Raw genomic sequence first — 27,811 nt, forward strand, 5'->3', positions numbered from 1 at the left:
GATGACCAGGAGGGAACCCTCACTGGCTGCGGTCACCAGGGACTGTGGTGGGGTGTAAGGGACAAAGGAACTGTGTTTTGCCGGGGCATCCCATGAACTGTACATGTTGGTCAACTCATAAAACAGCCTAGTTTACTCTATGTAAATCTGGTTTCAATTTGTAAAAATGCAAGCTTAAAATGACAAATAAGCCACTTTCCTGTCTGTGACAAAAGACCTGGAAAGGAGCAGTTTAGGGGGAAGGGAAGTCACGGCAGCAGATGTTAGGGTGAAGAAGCTGGTTGGTCACAGCGCATCTGCCGACAGGAAGCAGAGAGCAGTAGATGCTGGTGGTCGGTCCACAACATCCATGGGGCGGGACTGCCCGTGTTTAGGGTGGGTCTAACAACCTGACCCATCTAATCTAGATAATCCCTCACAGACGTGCCCAGAGTTTTGTCTCTTCTGTGATTCTAGATCCTGTCAGACCAACAGCTAAGATCAGCCGTGACAGCGACAGCTAGACTGTAACATGGTGGTTGAGTGTCTCAGGTCCCCAGTCTGCAGCAATACCTGGAGTTGGCAGAACCATTGTGAAATGTGCCCTGGGTGGGGGGGGGGGCGGGAGAGAAGCCTTAGAGGACATGCATTTAAAGGGAATGTGGGGGTCGCTGCCCCTTCCGGTCTTTTCTTTCCAGCTGCCATTGGGTGAGCATTTTCCTCTCCCATTTTTTTTTACAAGATCTTTTATTTTTTTTTTCCTTTTATTTTTGTTTTTTAAGACGGGGTTTCTGTGTGTAACAGCCCTGGTTGTTTTGCTTTGTAACCAGGCTGTCCTCGAACTCACAGAGATCCGCCTGCCTCTGCCTCCCCAATGCTGGGATTAATGGCGTGCGCCACCAATGCCCAGCACGTTCTTTTCTTTTTTTTAGACTGGGTCTCACCATATAACCCACTCGTGCCTTGAACTCACAAAGATCCACCTGCCTCTCTGGTGCAGGGATTAAAGATGTGCACCACCACACCCAGCTTTTGTAAAGTTCTTAAACTCCTGAATTGTGTTATAACAGCAAAATGAAAACTGACTCTCAATGGTGAGCATAATGACCTTGGAAATTAAAAGGCCCGTGCTAAGGCCTCAGGCCGGGTCAGAGCAGAAAGATGGCAGCCATGCCGAGTCAGTCAGCTCCTGTCAGGTGTTTCTGCTGTGGACTCTCCTCAACTTGACGCCCTGAAACCAGCATGCTCTAACCCAAAACTGGCCCCACCCACATCTCTGAGGGGCCTCGTCAGCACATTAGCCTGGCCACCACCAGCAGAGCTCAAGCTGCTCTTTCCCCGTGAGTCACCACACCAGATTCCTCACATTCCTTCCTCTCCCAGGCCCAGGTATCTATTGGCTTGCCACACCTGTGTGATGCCGGCCACACCCTGCCACACCTCGGCATGGTCATTGTGTCCCTAGACTTAGGATCCTGTTACCTGTTGGATCATTCTCTTCAAGGGCCTTCAAACTTCAGGATGGCCTCCACACAGCGGGGCCTGTATACCACACCTCTTCCCTCCCCGGGGACCCCGCCTTCCTGTCTTAGATCTAGCACTGAACTAAGCACATAGTCTCTGTGGAAGAGTTGGTGTGAGGTGAGTGTTGGTATTTAGACGTCTGTGCTGGCTGCCAGGATATGTCCTCAGCGGCAGCCACTGAGAGCTAGCACCTCTTGTGCACAGCCACTACGTTCCCTGTTTTTAAAGGTGGGCCTGCCCTCCTCCTGTCTCTCTCCCCTCTCTCTCTCCTCCTCTCTCTCCCCCTCTCTTTCTCATCTGCCGCTCTTGTCCCCAGAAACCGGTCTCTGCCCTCCTCTCTGCGCCTTCTCTCTCCTCTTCCAATAAACCTCCCGTGTGAGCCCTGCTGCGCGGCGTGACTTCTCTTCGCTTTTTAAATGACCACAGTGAGAAGCAGAGCAGGCAGAAGAGAGATGTCAGGCTAGGTGGGGAATCCCTGAATCCTCAAATCTCAAACCCTCTCCTTCCTTCAGTGAGCAGGGTCTTTGTCCCCGTGCAGCTACTCCACCCGGTGAAAGCTCTGAACTGCCAAGCTCCTGCCTTATAGTTAGTCATGGTTGTCATTCCAGCCTCCTTTTCTGCCCGCAGAAGACAGAGAGACCTAGCTGTTCCTGATTCACTGATTCCTCTTTCCCGGTCCCTGTGGCCTGAGCAGTTATTCTCTGCTGCGGAGCCAGGGCAGGGTCCCCTGCTCGTCTGGCTGGGACAGACACCTCTTTAGTTCTTGTCCTTGGCTCAGGGATACTTTAGCTTAACTGCAGTCACCGCCCCTGTTGACTCAGGCTGAACTCGTGGTTACGAGAATCTTCCCATGGTGCTGCCTGGGCTGAGGCTCCTCAGCACGTTTATAAATGTCATCCCTCCTGGGAGCTCTTAGAAGGGATGGGACATTAACAATCCGACCACAATATGGTCTTTTGGCCACTGCAGGTGTTCTTTGGACACCCGAGGTAGCAGTATTACACTTTGCTGGACAGGGACCTCACAGATCACACAGAGTTTTCATGGATCAAGAAACTATGTGTTCTAGGGCAGCCAGAGCTATGTAGAGAACCTATCTCAAAAAATCAACACAAAACAATATTTTTATTGTTGTTGTTTTAAGCCAAGTATAGCGGCGCGCACCTCTAATCCCAGCACTTGGGAGGCAGAGGCAGACAGATCTCTGTGAGTTCGAAGCCAGCCTGGTCTACGTAACAAGTTCCAGGACAGCCACAGCTTACATAGTGTGAGACCCTGTCTTGAAAACAAAGCTAACACAAAGTAAAAGAAATGGTAACTAGGTACAGCCTGTCCTTCCCTTCCCCCTGCTCTCCTAGGCTTCTCTCGCAACTTGGTGCTCTTTGTCTAGAGTTATTCAGGAAAGTGGCAGCCTCCAGATCCCACGAACTCAGGTAGCACTCCAATGCCTTGCCATATTGCTCTGAGGTAGGCCCTTTCTCAGTGAGTCCCTGCCTCCTAAGCCCTTCATGCAGCTTGCTATGTATATATGAGCCTGCTTATGGGATGCAAGCAGACCTGCAGACAGGTAGGAAAAAGCTGCTGTCCCTCTGCATGCACCACGGGGGTGATTCTGGCATGTGGGTGCCAGGCCTCAAACCCTGCCTTGCACAAAGCCACTCTCCATCTCCAGGGAACCCTTAGCTGAGCTGCTACCCTGAGAATAAGGTGTACAGCTGGACTGGAGAGGTGTGGGGCTCCTGTGTACAATTCCCACTGTCTCTGTTTTAGAGAAGGTATAAAACTGCTTAAGTGTGCCCTAGTCTCTGACCCATAGAGAGAGCAATGACAGCTCTGACCTATGACCCAGAAAACAGCTCCTATATGCACAGCATCTATACATGATTTTTGCAACCATAAAGACTCCACGGCTTCACCACCCACAACACTGTCCCGCCAGTGTGGCACCCATTCTCAAAAGACCCCTCAGGTTCCTCACTACCTCAGAGCCCTGTCCTGGAAGGAGGTCCATGTCAGAGTTGTCCTGGAGGGAGACCATCCTGTGTGACTCCAGGCCATGGGACAAAGCTTCTTATACAAAGAGACCACTAACTCAGCTGGACTTGGCCTCTAGAAGAGCTTTGATGAGGAGTTCAAGTTTGCTTGGATGTAAACGGACCCCTGTGAGACATGCCGATGCCAACACCCTTTCCCCTTGCCCTACAGCCTGCCCTTCCCTTCCCCCTGCTCTCCTAGGCTTCTCTCGCAATTTGGTGCTCTTTGTTTAGAGTTATTCAGGAAATATTTACTTGTGAGTTAGTTATACAAGCCACTCTAAGCATTTTCCTTAAAGTGCTGTCTATGAATAGGACAAATAAGCTTCAATTACACAATGATGCGCGACTGCCTCCAAATGAGCGGTTTGCACTGCATCTCTTGTTGGCAAAGATGCTATTGGCGGGGTGTGTGGATTATCCTAAATCTCATCAAACCTGAATGGAAAAGGATTTCATGCTCTGAATGGGCCAGTTAGCCCAACAACTCTGACAATTCTTCTCTGTCTATTCTAAAGCCCTGAAGACTGATGAAGTCAGGGAGGTTACTGACCCCAGCAGCCCTGCTGAGAAACCATTAGTCCCGTTGCCATGGAGACCAAAGACTCTGAAGACTGGGAAAAACCTCAGAGGAAATCAGCGAGCCGTTTGTGGGAAAGCAATCATGGCCCCGCTGAGATGAGGCCTGAGTTACTTCCAGAGACCAAGGAGGCACCCGAGGCTGGTGAGCAGGCTGAAGATGAAGAGCCCCGCTGCCTCATCCCAATCCAGAGGAATTCCATCTTCAACCGTGCCATGAGACACAAGCGCAAGTCCAGAGGCAAATCTGAGCAGAGCGCCAGTCACCAAGCAGGTCAGTACCGGGGACACCTGTCACGTGAGCGACTGATGTTCAGAGTCTCGTGAAATGAAAGGAGACCCAAAGGCACTGATAATGGTCAGGGTTGGGTCCAGTGAGGTGGAACACTTGAGGTCATTTTCCCCTTGAAGAATTCACTTTCCATAGTAGGACATCATGTCCTCTTCCGAGAAAGGGTCACCTTAGGTCACACGACATGACAGGCTTCTCCTGAAGGGACACAATGAAGTCATATATGTATGTCTTCTTGTAGGGAGATGTCGGTGTCCGCACCCTGGGTCATTCGGGAACACGAATTTCCTTACTGACTCTCTTGCATTGGTTCTGGTACATTTCATCTGCTCAAAATATATACTTGTTGAGCAGAATAAAGTTCAGAAATTTCTGTCAGTAGGGCCTGACACAGCCGGGGACACCTTTTGGTGATACTGTCCGTAGGACTCTGAAGGGACTGTGTTGGGACTGCAGAGTGTGGGATGGCTTCCCAAAGCCTGGGCATGGCAGCTATCCTCAGAAAGCGTGTCACCTCTAGTGTGTTGGAGGTCCAGCTCAGCGTCAGGACCAGGGGCTTTGCTGGCTGTTCAAAAACAGCCATTAAACCCCGTATTGTAGTGGTTCTCGACCTTTCTAATGCTGTGGCCGTTTAATACAGTTTCTCATGTTGTGGTGACCTCAACCATAAAATTGTTTTTGTGGCTACTTCATAATTGTAATTTTGCTACTGATATGAATCACAATGCAAATATCTGTTTTCCGATCATCTTAAGCAACCCTTGTGTTCAACCCCCCCAAAGGGGTCACAACCCACAGGTTAAGAACCACTGCTGTGCCGGTGATTTAGTAGCCCAAAGTCAAACTACCCCCAATACAGAGAGACATACTGTCGCTTCTCTTGATTGTGGGGATGGCTGGGGGCCTCCCCTCACCAAGACAGTGTACCTGATCTCCACAGCCTACTGGTGGCTTATGGGACTGGGAGGTGGGGACAACCTTGTCCAACCCTCTAGTCGTTTCGGTCTAGGGGTCTCAGTTAGAAGGCTCCCTTGCACCCACGTGCATCTCATCTTCCCATAGTCTAGACATTGGCTTGCATGCGAGGAGCCTGGAGAGACAGGGCAGAAGCCTTCAAACCCTGGTGGGGATAGACTCAGCTTCACAGCACACATGGCCAGCCAGGGGGGAAAAAGAGGGGGTCAGGGAGACCCTGACTCTACTGCTTGAGGGTGGGAATATTTGTGTCTGCAATTTATCATGGACACTAGGTGAGAGTCCTGGATTCAGATAGAATGGATACAGGGATGTATTACCTCAAATACCACTGTTGCAGAAGCTGGTATTCAAGGTCATTTTAAACCTTTCGATGGCCATATTAAAAATTACAAAGAGGGGCTGGAGAAATGACTCAGTGGTTAAAAGCGCTTGTTGCTCTTGCGGAGGTCCCAGGGTTCAGTTCCCTACACTCACATGGTGGCTCACAACCATCCATAACTCCAGATCCAGGGAGCCTGATGACCTTTTGTGACCTTTGTGGGCACAGGCATTCAGGTGGTGTATGTACGTACATGCAGCCAAACAATTCATACACATAAGTAAATCTAAAAGGTTTTTAATAACAAAGAAATGAACAAGGTTTATTGTACTAATATGTCTTATTAAATACAATAATATGCTGGGTGATGGTGGCACACACCTTTAGTCCCAGCACTCGGGAGGCAGAGGCAGGTGAATCTCTGAGTTCAAGGCCAGCCTGGTCTACAGAGCAAGTTCCAGGACAGCCAGGGATACACAGAGAAATTAAAAACAAAAACAATCATTTCCAAAATATTATCCTATGTATGTCCTATAGTTAATAATTAGTATAAAAAGTATCAGTGACCCAGGCACAATATATATGTATATAAATGTACATATGTGCATATAAATGTATACATGTATATATAAATGTACATGTATGTTATAAATGTACATGTGTGTATATAAATGTGTGTATATAAATATATGTGTGTATATATAAATATACATATATGTATATGAATGTACACGCGTGTGTGTAAATGTACATATATGTATAAAATATACATATGTGTGTATGTAAATATGTATGTATCTGTGTGTAATTCCACACATCTATAATCCTAGTAATAGACAGGAGTACTGGGAGTCTGAGACTAGTCTGGCTATATAATGAGACAGGTCCTTATAAAAATGACTTGTCAGTGAGCCAGGTCCTTTGTGTGCACTGTCTTTGATTCCTGGTGAGTGTTTTATAGCACAGTCCTTTGCGTTCACTCGCCAGATCCTCACGGGAAATAAATACTTGATCTGGATTTAGATCTCATAAAATGTACAGTCAAAAAAGTAAATTTACATACCCAAATTGTTCCAAATATTCTTAGTTTTCCCATCATCAAACTGCCGCTCTGTTTTCATGTTTGGATTTAAGTAGAAGGAAATGGAAAATGCTTTTCTCCAGCCACATCAACCGTATCCCAAGTATGTAAGAGCCACTCGTGGATAGTGGTTGCCCTATTGGACAGAGCAGGGGTGTAGGGTATAGAAAAATACACATAGCTGCCAGATCTGGGGCCATGGGGTCCTTCTGTGGTGGGAGGCAAGGCGGGTATATTCATTAGCTTTCCACTGTTGACAAAATACTCAAGATACATCAACTGGAAGGAAGAAAAGTGTCCTGGGGCTCACGGCTGCAAGAGGGGTTCAGTCAGGGCTTCTCAGGCAGTCCTGCTTTGGCCAGAGACGAGCAGGGTATCTAGATGGTGGCCAGTATGTTGGGAAAGTGAGGAAGAACCAGTCAGAGAGAGAAGGAGGGTCTAAGAAGAGATAAGCCTTCCAGGAGATAGCCCAATGACCGGCTTCTTTCCCGCGCCCCACCTCCTCCTGTGTCCAGCAGCTCCCAACAGCACCACCAGCTGGAGACAAAACTTGTAACACGTCAGCCCAGGTACATTTCATCCACCTGAAGTGGCAGAGGGCTGTGTCCCGGGGAGGGTGAAGAGGGTCACAGCGGAATAAGAAGAGAGCCCATAGCTTCCCTTAGCCAAACCCGAGGAGGCTAGAGCAGAATCACCCCCCTTCCCTGTTACCTACAACAGTGCCACCGGTGTTCAGCCCACAGCTAAGTCAGTGTCATTAGCGACAGTCTGGCGACTAAAGTGACTCCTCACTCCTCTCCGGAGTTAACTCTCCAGGACCACCTGAGATTCCCCAACCCACTGCCCAGCGGGAAGCCTGGCTCTGCTCCACTGCGCAGGATGGCAGGGGCACTAGGAGCAGACAGCACACTCTCGGCCATCAGTCTTCTCTGACCTGTGCCCCGAGGAAAGAAGAAGACAGCAGGCACTCTGTGCTCACCACGTGCAGATTGGAGCTCCAAGGCACAGGACTTTACCCCATGTCATCTGCTGAGAATGTGCCCCTTGTGAACCCTACCACAGCGGCAGCATCACTTGCCCACTGGGCTGATGGGGCAGTCTAGACCCGCTGTGATTGCCCACTGATTAGGACTCAGAGGTTGAGATTAGTTGTGAAGGTGTTGACAAGCTTCCAATGTTTGTCCAGGAGGAGCGAGATCACAGTGGCAGCTTTGTGGTCCTCGAAATACCAGCCAGGCTCACATGTGAGCATGCTATTATGTTTCCAGTGCCCACCCCGCACTGTGTGTGAGTGTGTGTGTACACATATATGAAGATGCTGGTATCTTAGTTAAAATGTCCGCGGCGATGACATCCCAGATCCCCAAATACCACACAAGGCATAGCAAATATCCCTTTGGAGAGTGAGAAGAGAGGCCATGCTCACTCTTGGGGTGACAGTAGGGCCACCCTCACTCTACCTTCTTCTTGTAGTGATGGTGACAGTCCCTACTGTCACTCACAGATTTTCCTGAAAGGGGAGAGATGCATATTTTCTAACTTGCTCCATTTTTTAAACGCCACAGATTCGTCAGAAAGTGGGAAATCTGTGAATGAACGCTTGGCCTTGAATCTGCCCCAGGGAGGAGTGTCTCCCTGGAGAACACCAACACAGAGGGTCACAGGAGCCCAGGAAGCCAGGTGAGCCATGCAAGCTTAGGAGGGTCTGGGGCTGAAGGGCATGGCAGACACCCACACTACCGAGTCCTCTCAAAGCTACAGGGAGTTGTTTGTCATTTTTGTTATTTTGTTTTGATTTGAGACAAAATCTCATATAGCCCAGGCTGCCCTCAAAAAAAATCACTGGATAGCCAGAGATTATTTTGGAGTGTGTGTGTGTGTGTGTGTGTGTGTGTGTGTGTGTGTGTACACGCACGCGCGCACGCACATGCACGCATGAGCACTCCTGCGTAAGCGATTTGCACAAGTCAGTTCTCGCCTTCCTCTCTGGGTCCCAGGGATTAAACTCAAGTTGTCTGGTTTAGCAAGGCAAGCGCTTATAGCTGCGGGACCAGGACTTGAACTCCTGATCTTCCTGCTGCTGTCTCCCTAGTGCTGGGATTACAGACAGGATGCACTAACGCACCAGGTTCACGTGGTGCTGGGGTTGAAACCCAGGGCTCCTACATGCCAGATGGCCACTCTATCACCTGAACCACACTCACAACTGCTTGTTTTAATTTCCCTTACAGTGACTTGGCTGCTTGTGTGTACTTTGTTTTTAAACTCACAACTTTCTTCTGTAAAAAACTATTCTATCACAAAACAGGAATTTGGGGATATTATGCACACTGGGGATTAGAAAAGGAATATTATGGTTCCACCACCCTAGAGGTGTTTGGTTTTTTCCTGTGCATTTTATGCATCTTATGCATGCTTTCTCTCCATCAGACAGCTTCTACCATTCGTTCTGTTTTCTCTCTACTCATTTATCACAAACACCAGTGTTTAAAATCATTTCTACACATATGTGGACCAGCCATCCATACCATGTGCTGTAGGGTGATGGGACTTCGAGTTATTCATTGCGCTCTTATTTGTAGGGTATTTGCATATGGTACCAGTTAGAACTGAATTTAGCTCTTGCCGTAGTTAGGGTTACTACGCTGTGATGAAACAATCATGACTGAAATCAATTTAGGGAAGAAAGGGTTTGCCATCAGAGGAAGTCAGGATAAGAACTCATACAGGGCAGGAACCTAGAGGCAGGAGCTGATGCCCAGGTCATGGAGGAGTGCTGCTTACTGGCTTGCTCACATGGCTTGCTCAGCCTGTTCTTATAGAACCCAGGATCAGCAGGCCAGGGATGGCACCATTCACCATGGGCTGGGCCCTTCCTCATTGATCACTAATTAAGTGCTGGATAGACTCGCCTGCAGCCAGATATTATGGAGGTATTTTTCTATTCTTTTTTAAACTTTTTGTGTTCATTGGCATTTTGTCTGCATGTATGTCTATGTGAGGGTCTCAGAAGCCCTGGAACTGGAATTACAGACAGATGTGAGCTGTCGGGTGGGTGCTGGGAATTGAACCTGAGTCCTCTGGAAGAGTAACCAGTGCTCTTAACTACCTAGCCATTTTCTTAATTGAGGTTCCCGCCTCTCAAATGACTTCAGTTTGTGCCAAGTTGACATAAATCTATTTAGCACAGTCCTTATAACCAAATACCACACGACCCAGTTCACCACAGTGGGTGTCTACTTGGCTTCTGTATAAAAAGAAGTCTGACTGAAGCTGCTTCCTGCCTTCAGGGATCTGGGCTCTTTCTGGTGTCTACTCTGCCATCCGTTGACTGCCAGAGCTCCAGCCATTACACCTACAGTTCAGGAGGGAAAACGGGAGGGGTGGATGGCTCCTGTCAGCTCTCCGCCTTTCTTTTAAGAGGTTTCCTTGATCCCGCCGACACTGCTTACATCTCATTGGCTAAAACCATGTTGCACGACACTTCCATTAGTGTCAACTGGGAAAGGCATCTTTTCACGGCAGTTCTGTTTCTGTCCCTCGCTGTCCTGGTTGTCACTCTAACTCACTGTGGCTTCTCAGTTCTGCTCTGACACACGATGACCCTGATGACCATGAAGGTGACCGGTCTCATTGGCTCTCCACTTGCTTTCGGGTGGTGCTCATTCAGGTCATTTGCCCGTCCTTCTTTTTGTGTTTGTAATTCTTACATGTTACATAAAAGAATCCATGGCCAAGCCAGGCATGGCAATCATGTCTGTAATCTCAGTTCTCAGGACGCAGAGGCAGGAGCATCACAGTGGATTCAAGGCCATCCTGACCTACATAGTGAGTTCCAAGGCAGTCTGGGCTGAGAGTGAGACCTGGTTCAAAAAGATCCAAAATGAAACAAAGGCTCTCATCCTGAGATGCGCACTGGGCACATTGATACCCATCATCATTTTCTTGTCTCTCCGTGAGCATAGATTTTTAATTTTGTTGACAGCAGCTTATCAATGTTGTTGTCTCGTTGCTCATCGCTGTATTTGCTGTCTGACAAATATCTGACTTCCACAGGCCGTCATTACCTTGAGACAGACATGCGGTCCATATGGCCATGCAGTTGCTTTAGTGCCGTTTACATAAACTGCCTTTGGCTCCTGTCAGTGCATGGCATCTTTTATTTATTTATTTTTCCTTTGTGTGTGTTTCATTTTCTGAGACAGATGTAACCCATGCTGACTTTGAATTCACTACATAGTCTAGCCTGACCTTAAAACTCATGGAGTTCATGCTTCAGCCCCCTTAGAGCTGGGATTGCAAGTTATGAGTCACTAGGACCAGTTCGTTGATCCTTTTTTTAAAAAAAAAAAAAAAAAAAAAGCCACCATACTGCGCACACACAGGTGGGTTAGTCGCTAGACTTTTCATTGATTTTGCTGATTCTCCTTATGCCTGTACCACACGGCCTTAAATTCTGTAGCTTTATGCTTAAAATCTAGTAGTGTGGGCCCTCCCACAGCATTCTTTTTAAAGACAAGCCTATTTTAGGTTTTGTGTTCCCATATACATTTTAGAATCAGGATGTCAATTTCTACTCTCAAAAATATGTCTGTTAGGCTCTGCGGTTGAAATTGCATGATCCTTACAGATAAATTTGGGGATCCTTGACTCCTTAAATTGTTCAGACCATGAATACATCCCAACTTACTTAGTTATGAATATATCTCCTCTATTTAGATGTTTTAAAACTAAGCCAGTGATGATGCATATTTTAAATCCTTGTGTGTGTTGTTCATATGTGCATGGGTATTCTTGGGCATATGTGTGTTCATGCGTGTGACTATAGGTGTGTGAACTACAGTGTTCCTGTGGAGGTCAGATGACAAGCTGGGGTGTCAGACCTTGCCTTCTACCTTGTGTGAGGCAGGATCTCTTGTTCACCATTATGTAAGCTGGGCTAGCTGGCCTGCTCACTGGCTTACAGTGATGGCTTGCAGTAATGATGGCTTACAGTGATGGCTTGCAGTGATGATTCATGGTGATGATGGCTTACGGTGATGGTGGCTTACAGTGATGGCTTACAGTGATGATGGCTTGCAGTGATGATGGCTTGCAGTGATGATGGCTTGCAGTGATGATGACTTGCAGTGATGATGGCTTGCAGTGATGATGACTTGCAGTGATGATGGCTTGCAGTGATGATGACTTGCAGTGATGATGGCTTACAGTGATGATGACTTGCAGTGATGATGGCTTGCAGTGATGATGACTTGCAGTGATGATGGCTTGCAGTGATGATGACTTGCAGTGATGATGGCTTACAGTGATGATGGCTTGCAGTGATGATGACTTGCAGTGATGATGGCTTACAGTGATGATGGCTTACAGTGATGGCTTACAGTGATGGTGGCTTACAGTGATGGCTTACAGTGATGGTGGCTTACAGTGATGGCTTACAGTGATGGTGGCTTACAGTGATGATGGCTTGCAGTGATGATGACTTGCAGTGATGATGGCTTACAGTGATGATGGCTTACAGTGATGGCTTGCAGTGATGGTGGCTTGCAGTGAAGATGGCTTACAGTGATGGCTTGCAGTGATGGTGGCTTGCAGTGAAGATGGCTTACAGTGATGGCTTGCAGTGATGGTGGCTTGCAGTGAAGATGGCTTACAGTGATGGCTTGCAGTGATGGTGGCTTACAGTGAAGATGGCTTACAGTGATGGCTTGCAGTGATGATGGCTTGCTTACGGTGATGGCTTACAAGGGTTCTCCTGTCTCTGTCTCCCATCTCCATAGAGACACTGAGACTACAGATGTGCATTAGTGTGTCTGGCCTTACATGGATTCTGGGGACTTGAACTCAACTTCTCAAGCTTGAGTGGAAGGTGCTTTATCCACTGAGCCATTCTTCCTGCCTAGTTTTAGATGTATTTTAATTAAATTTGTCCCTGTTTCTTTGCCTTTTTATCTTATTTTATATGCTAGTGTTTTGTATGTCTGTTTTACCTTATTTATCGATGAACAGAACACATTGGTAGTGCATAAAATGCAATTAGCTTGGTTAAATGGGGGATGTAATATAAGTTTATCTAGTATTCTGTGATCTTGACAGAGTTGCTTATTTGCTCTGTTTGTATCACCCCTTACCACAGACTCATATCCACTGTGAATAGTCTTGTTTTTTTTTTCTTTTCAACCTCTGGGGCTCTTGTTTTTCCTGCCATACAGTACTAGCAAGTCAGTCATTGATGGGAAGGTTGAATGGAAGTAGCCACAGTGGACATCCATGTCTCTTCCCCTGGCACAGGCTACTTCTGTTAAGATCAGAAACCTGTTCACTTGCTCAAGTGATTAATTACAGAAAACTCCTGAAATTCCAAAGAATCTAAAAGACGAGACTGTCTTCACTGGAGCTGTAACAGTGGCAGGAGCCAGAAATACTCGATCAGTTTCTCTGGGGCCTTCCTCCCTGCTTTTTTTGTGATCTGTTCTGTTTCTGTCCAGCTTCTTCTCCTTGTTTGCCCATAATTGAAAGAGCAGCCATGCCAGCATGACCTTTCACTGTGCCCTCCACAGCCAATGAGAACTTCCTTCACATTTCTTAGAGAAGAAAGACCTGTGAAGGGAAAGAATTTGGTTGGCCACCTTTGGGTGCGGTATCTACCTCTCTGATGATTAGCTAAAGGAAAAGAGGGCAAGATTAATGGGCCATTCACACTCAGTGGGACCTACATCTGCAAGACCTAAAGTGAGGGGCTAGAGAGATGTCTCAGTGGTAAAGATACGGTTTGGTTTCAAACAGCTACAAACAGTGGCTTACCACTGCCTATAACTATAGCTCCAGCATATATCTGATGGCCTATTCCTGCATCTGCAAGACCTACACATGATATATATTCACACAGACACAAAAATGATCTTTTAAGAAAGAGAAAAGAAAGTCAAGGAGAGTCAGGCAACTCTCGGTCTCATCAGTTAGGCCCTGGGTCTCACACAAGAGAACACTGATGGCAGTGTGTACAAGGTCAAAGTCACAGATGGAGGTAGGAACAGGAGGAACCAGAGTCTGCAGGCTAGAGGACTGGGGTCGGTCTTCAGAATGGCTGCAAGAACCACAGGCCTCTAGTTTCTGAGCAGACTGGGTGGTGTTGATATGGGACATGCATCACGTTGTCATAGTTAGTATCCCCCTCTAGAATTGTCTGCAGCTTACCTGAGCATGTTTTCCCAGCACTCTTCCGTGTACCATAGAGCAGTAGGAGTTACAATGGTGCTGAGGGAGGTGGCAGGTGGGAGATACCGGCACGGCAGAAAACTGTGCTTTCCAGAGGGGCGCTGGGAGGTGCTTCTGTTTGCTGAGCTAATTACAGCACATCATAATTAGAGTCTGTGTGGCCTCTCCAGGAGAGTGTGTTTCTAGTCTCCTGAGGTACAGAGGGCAAAGGCGTACCAAAGAAATGATTCTGCCAGGTCCAGGGTGGTGATCCAATGAGTTTACTGGGGTTTCCTACAGGAGCAAGGGTAGGGGTTGCTTGCAAGAACACAAGAGCATCACAGCAAATCCTGTCCCTGGCATGGGTGACAACTCATAAAACTGCATCACTGGAGACCCCCAGACAAGCTGCTAAACCAGGGAAGAGTCCCACCCTTCCTGCCCGCTCCCATCAATGGCCTATTGCTTATGTAACTTAACTAGGTGGAGAGGTTATTAAGCACTTGTGACTATCGTCCGCTGACCCATCTCCAGCATGGCCACGGCTGTGAACTCTCCGGCGCCACACCAAAGGCTCAAGTGTGCCATCATGAGTGTGAATTGCTGAAGCTGGGCAGGGACCAGGTTCCATATTTGAAACTGTATTTCCATGGAAACACACAAATGGCACAAACAGTTCCTTGGGGGGGGCAGCCTGTTCACTGGTGCTTGTTTGGGTTGTTGCTACAAGCTAGCCTTACAGTAAGAAAGTTTCTTAAAATAAAATACAACAGAAGTGTAAACAAGCCCCAAGAGAGACAGGAGAAGTAGTATTAACCAATTGCAATGTAGAAACTCTTTAAAAATTCCCTTTTTCAGCCAACACACTGCAGACCCAGGGTGGAGGTGGGGGGGGGACGTTGGGAGTGGGGGGTGGGGCTTCAAGCATTCAAAGACGAAAAATTTTGGACGCAGGTCAAATGTCTCATGACGCTGGGAAATGATTGTTTATTTCCTTGGACAGTCTCATGGCGTGACAATTATTCTTCAGCCATGTGTAAATCTTTGCATCTTTTGGAGAGATAGTCTGGAATATTTTGGCTGCGGCAAGATGATGTCCAACATTTGCTCCAAAATAATCCAGGCTGAGGAGAGAGTGGGCGGGAGAGTGGAGATAAAACACGGGCCCTGAGCTGAGAACGGCTGGGGCTTGGGGTGCAGGCTTGAGGAGTTCCTCATACTCTTCTGTCTATTGTTCGAGTGCATTTGAAATTTTCCATAATAAAAAGGATCTTTTTTAAAAAAATTAGGTTCATTCTTGAAAGATTTTTAAAATGTTGTTTATTTGTTTATTGGTCATGCTGAGCTAGAACTCAGGACCTGGTGCAAGCTCAGGGCACTGAACTGCATTCTAAATCCTGGAACTTATTTTAAAAACAAAACAAAACCAACTTACAAAGGAAAAGGGATGATCTTCAGAGAAATGGCCCGGATCCCAGATCCTTGAGGCCGTATCTGATGTTTCCAGGAGCTTGGGAGAGCAGTCAGTTCTTACTGTCCACCAAGGCCACCCAAGGCCACCCAGGGGGCGTTGACTATATAAACCCGAAGGTAGGCCAGGCCAGGTTCTGTTCCCACCTCATGGGTCTTTGACATGATTCCTGTACACATGCACACTCCAGCAGAGTCCAGGACCTGGAGCCCTCCACCCCTGGATTCTCAGAGATACACCCATGCAATGGCCAAGTGGCTGCCATAGGGGTGCAGCATTCTGAGTAACAGGGTGTCTTAGTTAAGGGTTCTATTTCTGTGAAAAAACACCATGCCCAAAAGCCCTGTGGAGAGGAAAGGGCTATCTGGCTTGCACGTCACTTGTTCGTCAAGGGCAGTCAGGGCAGGAACTCAAACAGGACAGAAACCTGAGGCAGGAGCTGGCACAGAAGCCATGGTGGGAGGCTGCTCACTGACTTGCTCTCTTGTCTTGCTCAGCCTGCTTTCTTATAGAAGCCAGGACCACCAGTCTAGAGATGGCACCACCTACAGTGGGCTGGGTCCTTACCCATAAATCACTAAGGAAATGTCCTACATACAGGCTTGCTCACAGCCAGATCTTATGAAGGCATTTTTTTTTTAAATTGAGGTTCCCGCCTTTCAAATGATTTTAGCGTGTGTCAAGCTGGCATAAACTATCCAGCACAAAGGACGTCCTGGCCTCTACCTAAAAGCCCATGCTTCTACTGCCAGCTGAGGTGACAACAACGTGCCCAGCAAGGGGCACACAAACCAGTCTTCAGTCTTCTCCACGCCAGGTATCCAGATAGACTGCCCCATTCTGTGGCCCTCGGCTGTGCAGTCTCCGGGGAGGCTGGGTGTCACCTCTGAACATCTTCCTATTTTTAGACAGTCTGTGACTTCCATCTCGCAGCTCACAAGCCTTTGACAGCTGTGTCTTCTTTACAGCATTGCTAATCTTCCCCCCTCTTCCTGATGTTGAAGAGACAAGCTTGTCCTCTTCAGAACGTCAAACACATCTCTGAGATGTGACCCTGGGGGTGAACGAGGCTCTCTGACTGTCTCTACCTTAAGTCAGGCATGATAGATAACAGACAGGGGCCGAGAACAGCAACGACTCTAATGGAAAGGGCTGGAGGGCCCAGGCCACAGGCTTACTTATTCCTTTGCCATTTAGTAATAATTGTACAGGTCTGATAGAAGCTCAGTGGTAGAGAATTTGTCTAGCAAGCAAAAATACTGCAGAAGCTGGGCCTGCTGGAGCAACCCTGCAATCCTAGCACTCCAGGGATAGAGGGGTAGGCTAGAGTTCAAGGTCATCCTTGACTGACTGCACAGTGTGTTTGAAGGAAGCTGACCTTGGCTACGCAAGATTCCCCTTCAAAAAAGAAAAGCTTGAGCCGGGAGGTGGTCTTGTGAGGGTAAAGAGTAGGAAGGCCAAAGCAGTTTCTTCATTGATTAACTAATGAAAGCAACACAAAGACAGAAGGACCTCCTACACCATTTCCCCTTTTCCTTTTAAGCAAAAAGGAAGGCTTTAACTTTAATATAGTAAAATTACATATAACAAAACAGTTATCAAGCAAGAATTACAGTTACAATATTTATATCTATTTATCTTTTATCGTAACTAAGGAAAACTATAACTACATCTATTTTTTCAACTCCATCAAAGACTCCAGAAGGATATAATATTACCTAAGTAAACAGGAAGTATATTATAAGCAACTTCCAAAATTCTAAAATTGACAGAGACATCTCACTACCTGGACAATCACGCAAAGTTCTTTTATACCGTTGGGGCATCGATATTTAGCCTATAGGCCCATGGTATCCAGCAGACTTTTTCACAAAGCAGGACATTTCAAAGACAGTTTTGCCTATATTGGCAGCTTGTCAGTCACTATCTTCTGTGTCCTGCAGAAAGTCTAGCAGACTCTTTCATGAAGCAGGGACCCTGAAGGATCGTCTCACCTTTAGGCAAGTTCAGCAGTCATTTCTCTGTGGGTTCTGCAAGTCCAGTGAAGCGGTCCAGGCAAGAGCAGTTTCTTGCCCAAATGGCTAACCAACTCCATCAGGAGCCTCTTCGATGCTCATCTTCCTCTTGAAGTAGCTTGGTGTTGCCAGGAGCAGGTGTGTCTCATTGTCATGAAAAGTCCTAAATTTTTAAACATTTTAAATGCCATATTCTGAAGGTCTCTGAAAGATTTGAATAATACCCATCTAACTGAAACATATCTCTATACATCTAGAAAAATCTAACTAACATGGCTACAAGCTTGACTATTATAGATGATTATTAACCTATATTTCTTAATTATACATTACATTTTTAAATGAGCTACACAAACACAATACCTTAATCAAGATTAGAAATACATATACATATAACAAAATTGACCTTAAATTTGTATCAATAAACCAAGATCCATACCAAATGCAAATTATTCATATCTGTATCATCTTCCTTAATCTCTCTCTTTCGTCTCTCATTGAAGTGGAGCTGACTGACTCAGCTAGACTCTATTAATCCTCCTGTCACTGTCTCCCCAACACTGGGATTCTAGGCATGTGCTAGCACACCCAACTCTTTTAGGGGAGTAGGACTTGGAGGTTTGAACTCAAGTCCTCATGCTTGCTCAGCAAGCACCTAAGTCACCTGTCAGCACTACTTACTGTTGGCTTTATTTACGGCTTAAAATAGGATCTCACTGTGTAGCCTTGGTTTATCTGTAACTCCCCACATAGACCAGGCTGGCCTTGAACTAGTAGTCTGCTTGCTTTTATCTGGGATTGAAGGTGTGCACCACCCTGACCAGCTACTACTCATATTTTTAAAGATCTGCCCTAATCACCAGGCAATCAATCCTGAGGTTTCAGCCACACCTCATCACCTCTGCACACCTCCTCCAATACCTCCACCTCCCCTCCCCCCGCCAGAGCCCTGCTGTCCTTCAAGGCTTCATAGCCTGCATCTTGGAGAACTCGGATTCTCTTCCTCTTGTGGAAGTGTGGCAAAGGAGCTGCATTTCTAGCTTGTGCCCTGAGCCTGTGGTAAGAAACTCGTGAAAAACTGCCACTCAAGAGTTCTCTGTTGCGCTGGCTGCAGCAATGCAAGAGCCGCATTCTTCCTGCGCGAGAACCTATGGGAGAATTCCTTCCTTCACCCTTGGACAAAGTCTCAGGATTGCCATCATGCATTAGAGAGTCGGGGAAGTGCTGTAGAGACCAAAACGAGCACCAAATGTGGTCCTTGGCATCCTGTGGTTCCAGAATTCAGCCTGCACCCTGAGCCCTGGGAGGAGACAGGAACTCTCCTGCTTTCGTTCGTCTCTCTCTGACTTGGGTAATTGGTGCTGTCAGTGCTGGATCCCGACCCTGCCCGTCATGCCATCGTCGAACCTCTAAATTAAGACCTCGACTCTGCGGTGTAGAATAATAGCAGGCTCTATTTTGACCCAGTGTAATGACTGTGCCAGGATCCAAGTCTTGCCAGGTTACAAGGTCACGTGTGTGCTAGAAACCCTGCCTTGCCCTGGCCTGGAGAGAGCTAATTGTGTATAAGAAAGAAATGAGATGGGACTCGCTCAAGACAGACCATCAAGTAGCAGAGGACCCCAGGAGGGACCTGGCAGCATAGCTCACACTTCCTCGGAGGGGGTAAAGAGACAGCCTGCTCCTGGGAGTGTTAACTCTGTTGCCTTTGTTACTTTTCTGGCCAAAACTACAGAATCATGGCCCCAAGCACTTCCCAGCCCAGTATTCACACCCAAGAGTAGATGGAGCTTAGTCACTGTTCTGATAGAAAGATCTGAAATCTATCAACCCTGGCCAACACAGCAAGGCAATGTGTGTGCTCCTGTGGTAATACAGGGCAGGGCTTGCTTGCTTGGTGGTGAGGAAGGCTGAGGCGGCAGAGACTTCCTGCCAGTGGCAGGAGCCATGAACTTGGAAGATGAGCCTACAGACCTAGCCAGCGCTTGCCCACAAGCTTGAACCACCAGAATCACCCGCTTCATCATCTGTAGAAGCTAACGGTAAGAGTAAATGTAAGTCTTCAGGTTATTTTTACACGGCAACCAATAAGCAATATAAGGGTAGCATTTTCTAGAAATGAAAAATAGAAGGTAATTCCTTACATGCCGATGATGCCGGGTAGAATTCCGGTACTGTGTCTCTCAGAGACTGCTTTCTCCTGGTCCCTGTCAATGGGATCCCTGCAGCTGACCTTCCTGGCCCTGTTCCTCACAGCCCTTAGAGAGGAACTAGCTTGCTGCCGACATCTCTGAAGCAGGCAGGGATGAACTCTGAAAGGGAGTCTGTGTTCTCCTCGGGGCAGCTGAGACTAGGACATCAAGATGGCACGCAAGAAGCTTGGCTTCTTCCTTACCCCATGCCTGCTTCAGCACCCTCGTGGGCTTCTGGGAGCTTGCCTTATTGCCTTACTCTCTTATGCCTGGTTCTCCCAGGAACTCAAAGCAAGACACTCATATTGAACTCTGCCACCTTCAAATTAAAAAAAAAAAAAAAAAAAAAGCATCATCAGGTTCTAAAAGTCCTTCTTCCATTCCCGTAATCAACAAAGATGATTCTTAAACCAAGAAAACAGAAGCAGATAAATTCAAACATGTGATTATCCAGTGACTTTTCAAAAGCATTTGCCAGGGCACAGACAGGAGTGTCCACAAAGCAAATTCTTTAGAGACCTTTCCAGAAGGACCTGGCAGAACCATCAGTCTCTCTCCAAATCAGACTCTTGGGGCCTACTATATAGCGGGTCTCTGCCGTCAGCCATAGTCACCTGTGGGGCTTGGAGCCTGGCCTCTGCTGGGGCTTCTCAGAGGATGGGCTATGGCCATTTGGTTAATAATAACTTCATCCCCAAGCAGCTAGCAATACAAATCCATCAGCTGTTGCCCCTTTCTTGTTTCTCTGAAGCTTGTGGAGTTAATCACATATTCATGAAAAAGAGGCTGAGGTGACAGACAAGGTCTAAGCTTCATAGCAACAGTTGCAGGTCACGTGGTCTCTGAGTCTGGAAGAGAGGCAGGGACAATGTGAATTCCCTCCCCCAACCCTAGCCTCTGGACCTACCACGGTCTGCAGAGGTCTCTGGAACTCATCTGTTCTGCCAGCACATAGACAAGGGCTGGACCACAAGACCTGTGAGGCTCGCTTCTCCCCAGTCTTCACCTTCAGGATGAGCAGAGAGCCATGAAGGACAGATGTCTCATCGCTGGCCCGCAGCCCATGCTCAGCACACAGCAGCTCTCGGCACTGCCTTCTCCTTGTATGTTTGTTTGTCTGAGAAAATGCCTTCCTGTGCAGCTCAGGCTAGACTGGAATTGACTAGGAAGCCCAGGCTGGCCCTGACCTTATGATGTGCCTGCCTCAGCCTCCCAAGTGCTGGCAGGACAGCCACGGGCCACCATCCCTGGCCCTCTTTGCTATCTTGACTCACACAGCCTTAGATGCTACTTCCTCTCGTGGAAATGGGTCATGTTAAAAATATATGTAAAATATTCATGGAAACAACGCTGTGTTTACAAACCCATTAGAAAAAACCATAAACATCCAAAACTTGGAAGCAGAAAAAGACATGAAAAGATTATTCGCCAGACTACAAAGCCACTTAAAAGCCAACTCACAAATAAAAAAAATAAAAAAAGACATTGCTTTCATTGAGAAAATTGACACTTGAGAGACAAATCTCTGATGTTGGAAAGAGCACCGAGGAGACACTGGCGACTGAGTACAAACTGACTTGATTGAACTCGGGTCCTTAGGCTTGTCAGCAAGTGCGTTTACTACTGAACCATCTTGCCATTTAATATCTTCTGTCTGCTCTGTTGCAATGCAGCTGCACACTCCTTCCAACCCTGCTTCTTCAGCTCAACCCTGGACATCACTTGAGTTTGGTGCCCCCTCTCTCAAGCTTATTCCTACAGCTGCATCTCACTGACTGGTATAAAGATATTGCAACGTGTCCAGCCAGTCTTCTTCGGTGGGGATACAGGTTGTTTCCGACAGAGAGCTCTGAGAAACGGTGCCTCAATTAACTAACTTTGTGTGTGTCTTGTTCCGTATTCTAAGGCACATTCTAGACTAGAATTGCTGCTTGCATGCAAGCATGCATTTAGAAGTTTTTGCTTGATTCCCCTCCATAGGGGCTGGAATGATTTCGTCCTCCCAACAGAAGCGTGTGTCATTGCATACTTCTCTGACTTATGTTTTATAGTCACAATAGATTTTAATGAAGAAAATTCATATTGTTCTATCTTTAAGAGACTGGAGTGATGGCCACCCACAAGGAGCATGGGGTGTGGCTGGATCCAGGGCTTGGCTGGAGAGGGGACAGGCATGCTCCAAGGTGCTCTTCCAGGGAAGGGAATTTTCCATTCTATGCTGTCATTTTTCTGACTCACACCCATGGAGCAGAGACTTGCCGGTCTCTTGGGAAGAGCCCATCACTTCTTAGAGGACAATAGCTACTGACAACTAAGGTCCCTTTCTCGGGAACAAATGTCAATTCCATTTGGAAGCCTGTGCTGCTCCCAAGTCAAGAACCCTCCTCTAAGACCCCCACAAAAAAAAAGGAAGGGAAAAGGAACCCTCTATGGGTCATCGTTTTAGCTTGAGCTAAGCAGAAAGAGGGGCCAGGCCAGGAGAGCCCACTCACTGTGACAAATCAAAGCCACTCCAAGGGCTGAACAGCATTTTAGAAACAGCAAAAAAAAAAAAAAAAAAAAAAAAGGAACATGCTGCATGGAAAAAATGAGGCATGACTTTAAAAGTACAAAAAGCGGCAGCCACTGGTCAGTCCCAGGGAGGCACGAACAGGCAGCAGGGAGAAAACAGGAGCAGAATAACAGCTTTTGCTGGCAAACAGACCCTGTCCCTGGAAAATAAGAGCGCATTAGCTAAGGGGACTCTTCTTTCAAGGGAGTTGGAAAGAGAGATTTATGTGAATAGGCGAGAAGAAAATGGGTTTGATGGCATTTGCGGTTGCGTTTTGCTGAAGGGTGCTAGGAGGGTCGTGTCTCCCCACAGCCTCCCTCCCGGTTTGTTTCAATCAGCAGATGTACAAGGAACCTCAGGAGTATGCCAGACACCCTGCTTGGAAGCCCAGGAAGGAAACAGAGACAGTCTGGCCAATTCTTCCTCTCTAAGCACAGTGCAGTAGGCCAGCAAATCAACTCTCAAATCAAGGGAGATTGGATCCTAAAAGGCCCCCAGCTCTGCATGCAGGAGACAGTGGGAGGCATGGAGCTGAGCCAGGGGTGCTGGAGGATCCCACCTCCAACGAGAGGTAGTGAGTGCCCATAACTATAGCTCTGGCTGAAATGGAAGCAGCATTCTGATTGCAACGCCTATGCCATAATTTTTGGAAAGAAAAGGGCAATTTCTGGAAAAGGGACTTTTTTTTTTAATGGACAGATCAGAGTATCTGGTAAGTGCCTTAATGCTAACGATGCCAGGAAATAGCACTGTCAACTTTGACTTCAGTATTCTCTGGAAACTGAAGGGTTCCCCCCCCCCCCAGAAATTGATGGATGTGACAGATTGAGATATTTTTCCCAGGTAAATTGAGAGACTGCAGAAGCAGCCCCACCCTTTCCCAGTTCATCGTGATCTCCCATAGTTACAGCGCACTTTCAACTCAGGCTCTAAATTTATGCACATCAAAAGATTGATGTTGTTTTTAAAGTAACTTTCCCCCTTATTATGTAAGTGACACATTTATTGTAGAAAAAAATTAAACACATGAGTACAAAGAAGAAAGTTCCCACAGAACCCAGCCAGCCAGATACAAGTACAGTACAATACTTTTGGTAATTGTTCTTGTAGCTCGCCCCTCCCCACCCCCAGTTATTTCTTTATTATCACATGTGTGCACATGTCACGTGCAGGGGGCAGGGCCACATGCCACAGCACTAGTGGGGAGCTGGCCCTCTCCTTCACCATTTATACTCTGTCTTTAGGCTCCTGCAGGAAGTGCCCTTACCCTCTGAGACATCCCCTTGGCCCCTCCATCAGTCCTTTAGCTCAAAAGGACATATGCAAACTTAAAATTCCATGCTTAAAAGTTGACTTATAAGCAAAATAAATTAGATGTAGTGGTTTGTGCTTATAATCCAGCACTTGGGGCTTAAAGCAGAAAAACCCCAAGTTCAAGTCCAACCTAAACTCCATAGTGAATTCCAGGCCAGCACGGGCAACAGAGTATGAGCCTATCTCTGAAAGCAAAAATTAAATCAAGCCAGATGTCATAATATTTGCTTTTAAACTATAAAATCATATAGGCATCTATATAATTTATTAAGCTACATAAGCATATTTTCAGATTCTTAAATATTATTCTAAAAGCATTCTAACAGTTCAGTATTCCATGGGAGAGATATGTCACTATTTAAAGTCAACTGGGGCAGAGGACAGTGGGTAAAGTGCTTGCCACACAAGCATGGGGACGTGGGTTCTGATCCTCAGCAGTCATGTGAAAAGCTGACCTTGGCAGCACTGAGCATAGACAAGAGGATCCCTAGCCCTTGCTCACCCATCCAGTGCAGCCTAATCCGCAAGTTCTGGGTTCAAAGAGACTGTCTCAGAGAGAGAGAGAGAGAGAGAGAGAGAGAGAGAGAGAGAGAGAGAGAGAGAGAGAGAGAGACAGAGAGAGAGACAGAGAGAGAGAAATTCAGGAAGACACCTGTCACTGACTTCTACCTTTCACGCACACATGGATGGGCTCGTGCATGCACATACACACACACGTGCACACACAGTCAATCTTCAGTAACTGGGTATTTACACGGCTCTAAGTGCTACAGTTATAAATAGTGCATCCTTGCAGCGATTTCTCTCTGCACAGACATAATAGTTCGCTGGATATATTCCTAGAAGTAGATTGTCTTCTCTGGAGAGCAGGAACAATCACAGATTTGCAGCACAGAGTTACCAGGCTGCCCACAGGAAAGCAAGACCAGTTCACCCTCCCACCCTCTCAGGGGCCCTTCCGGGTCTTCATGCAGCCTTGGCGACCACCTGCTCCGCATTTAAAAACCCTTTGTTGGGTTTCTGAATTTTTTTTTTTTTTTTGAGCTGTCACACTTTTCCTTTGAAACATCTGCCTGCAAAGCTTTGAATTCCAGGAAAGAAAACCATTTTCTAAGTCTCGTGAGAGACAGGCAAGGACCTGGGACTGGGCATTTTGATGGCACACCTCCCTGTGTCTCTAACACGGCTCATCTCCTTCAAAACCATACTAGTCTTTCTGCGAGATCCTCAGCCCTTAGGCAGGCACTGCTAATAAGCCAAGGCCAACAGGACAGTAAGGGCAAGGTGGTTGCTTCCAAATGAAATTAAAAGCTACCCCAGAGCTTATGGCCCGTTTTCTAGAATTCAGTTATGATTCCTAGTGATTAATTTTCTTTCCTAATGATTACTTTTCTTAACTACAGGCCATCCTTTCACGTTTACTTATGGGTGCGCAGTTTTTCTTTCATGTCTTATATGGTAGAGTGTAGCTCGGTATATACAGTGCTTGCTTAGCGAGCATGACGCGCTGGACTTAAATCATAGTGTCAAATAAAACTCAACTGTGGTGATACACGCCTGTGATCCCAATATTTGGAGTGTGGAGGCAGGAGGATTGGGAATTCAAGGTCCTCCTTGATTACATAGCAAGTTGGAGGCCCAGAGACCCATAGACCAGGCTTTTTCTTTTGGGTCACCAACCAGTTCTGATAGCATGGCATGGAGACTTATTATTATTAGTTTTGAATGCTTAGCCTAGCTTAGGCACATTTCTGGCTACCTTTTAAAACTTAAATTAGCCTGTTTCTCTTTATCTACCTTTGCCTCAGGATTTATTACCTTTCTTCCTTCTGTATAGCTTACTTTACTGCTTCTCTGTGTCTGTCCAGCTGGTGGATGCCTGGCTCATTGCCCCGGGTGTGTCTCTCGTTCTCTCCTCTTTCCTTCTCTCATTCCTTTTTCCTTCTTTTTTTAATATTTATTTATTTATTATTATGTATGCAATATTCTGTCTGTGTGTATGCCTGCAGGCCAGAAGAGGACACCAGACCCCATTACAGATGGTTGTGAGCCACCATGTGGTTGCTGGGAATTGAACTCAAGGCCTTTGGAAGAGCAGACAATGCTCTTAACCTCTGAGCCATCTCTCCAGGCCTCCTTTTTCCTTCTTGAGTCTGTATTTCTCCTCCTATTTATTCTCTCTGCCTGGAAGCCCTGCCTATCCTTTCTCTGCCTAGCTATTGGCTGTTCAACTCCTTATTAGACCAATCAGGAGCCTTAGACAGGCAAGGTGAAGCGGATACAACACATCTTTACATAATTAAACACGCATTCTTACATTGTTGAACCAACACAGTGAAAGTAATATTCTGCAGCATAAACAAATGTACACATCTTTGCCCAGTTAAGATAATATTCTACAGCAGACCCAAGCATATTTTCCTGCACTATGTGAATCTTTCTGGTAACACCATCTCCATCTCAGCGAATTATACGTTCTCCCACCAAGCGACAACGGCCATGTCACTTTCTATGGTGTACTGGGAAGTGGCTTGCAGAGCGCTCTCAGCAATGTGGGGTCTACCTCCCTCCTTGCAGGAGCTGCTAACTCCCTCCCGGGAAAGTCAGCTGAAGGAGCCTTTGGATAAAGATACCCAAGATGCAATGCAAGCACCACTGCTACTGCACCACAGAAGAGGAACATCTAAGGCCAGGCTCTACAGCACATGCCTAATGGTGTTCCTCGTATTTACTGACAGGCTCCCTCAGTGGCCCCAAGATGTGCAGGAAGCTGGGGTTGCAGAGATCAGTGGCATAGTCACAGCTCACAATGATACCCAAAAAGTTCAGGGGTGACAGAGGTACTAACAGAAGTAAGGGCCCAGCTAAGGGAGCTGTCAGACATTACCCCACTGCCCTTAGCCTCCCTGGGCATTGACACCAGCACACAGTGAATCGCCAGGCAGGCACTGAGGGTAACAGGTGTGTGGGATGAGCGATTTGGGGGAATCCCACCTGGTGGGTGATGGAAGGAGAGGAAAGAGCAGCAGGGGAGGCTGGGAGGAACCGCGGCTGCCTGCCGTGCTTTAATACAAACTGAGGGACAACCACAAGCCTATGGGAGTCTGTGAGGCCACCCTCGGCTTGAATAATCTGCTGGGAGAACTCAGACTCCACGGGTGGCTATTAAACCCCCACTGTGGTGGCTACCAGGAAAGGATATTCAAATCAACAGAGGGATGAGGTGAGCAGGCGGAGCCAAGGGACCTCCACAGAGATAAACACCCAAGGTCTTCTCTTCTCCCATGAACCCTGGGACAGTGCTTTCTTAGGCCCAGAATGGCAATGTGCATACAGAAGGAAGGGAGGGGAGAAGGAGGGAGGTAAGGGGGGAGGGAGGGAGGGAGAGAGGGACGGAGGGAGGAAGGAGAGAATGGCCAACCAGAGGGCCTCACCTGAGCCTCCGTGTTCAGTTTTTGAGTAGGAAGGGGACATGGGAACTTGACAGCTACTCAGCTGACCTTGGTCTTCAGCTCTGAAGTCTGAACCCATATCTTGTGCTCCAAAGCCCCCAAGTAAGCAAACATACTCTTTAGCCATGCCTTCCCACTGCTCAGAATTCACTTCCCAGAAGAGTCAGGCAAAGGCCAGACCTCTTTTGAGGTACACTGAATTCTCTCCACAGAACCTGGCTGATTTTGGTTAGACCATTTCTGTGACACATGACAGTCTCAAATGTACAGGTTATCCCATGAAGCAGCAGAAATAAACAATTGTGCTTATAGATGAAGGATACAGACAAACGCTCTTGGGAGTTTTGAGGTTTGCAATGTATACTGAAGGATGTCTTAGGGTTTTTGTTGCTGTAAAGAGTCACTATGACCCCAGCAACCTTTATAAGGAAAACATTTAATTGAGGGAAAGCCTACTGTTTTAGAGGTTCAGTCCATTATCATCATGGCGGGGAGCATGTCAGCATGTAGGCCGATGTGGTGCTGGAGGAGTAGCTGACAGGCAACAGGAAGTCAACTGAGACACTGGGCAGTATCCTGAGCATAGGAAACCTCAAAGCCCGCCCCCACAGTGGCACACTTCTTCCAACAGGGTCATACTCACTCTGTATGGGATTATAGAGGCCAATTACATTCAAACTACCACAGAGGAATACAATTATATTTTTAAAATATATCTTTATCTTCTATATAAACACACACACACACATAAGGAATTTTTCCTATGAGATAGGCTAGCCTGACAGCATACAATGTGATTCTGAAAATAGGATGGGTAAGTAGAAAGTTGTGTCT

The 27,811-nt window shown here is 47.0% G+C and overlaps 1 protein-coding gene across 2 annotated transcripts in view; it reads left to right on the forward strand.

Moving 5' to 3' along the window:
• Ngef (neuronal guanine nucleotide exchange factor) overlaps positions 1–27,811 on the forward strand; it is a 94,258-nt gene that overhangs the window by 23,456 nt on the left and 42,991 nt on the right. The window contains exons 2-4 of one of the 2 annotated variants that reach the window (XM_038340090.2): positions 4,055–4,389; positions 8,351–8,410; positions 8,447–8,465. In XM_038340090.2, coding sequence (XP_038196018.1) covers positions 4,128–4,389; positions 8,351–8,410; positions 8,447–8,465 — 341 coding nt within the window. In that variant the 5' untranslated portion in view covers positions 4,055–4,127. Of the gene's footprint in view, positions 1–4,054; positions 4,390–8,350; positions 8,466–27,811 lie in introns of both variants that reach the window. The other variant, XM_038340089.2, reaches the window with a different exon arrangement.

This window comes from Arvicola amphibius, chromosome 8, assembly GCF_903992535.2.
Source record: "Arvicola amphibius chromosome 8, mArvAmp1.2, whole genome shotgun sequence".
NCBI lineage: Eukaryota > Metazoa > Chordata > Mammalia > Rodentia > Cricetidae > Arvicola > Arvicola amphibius.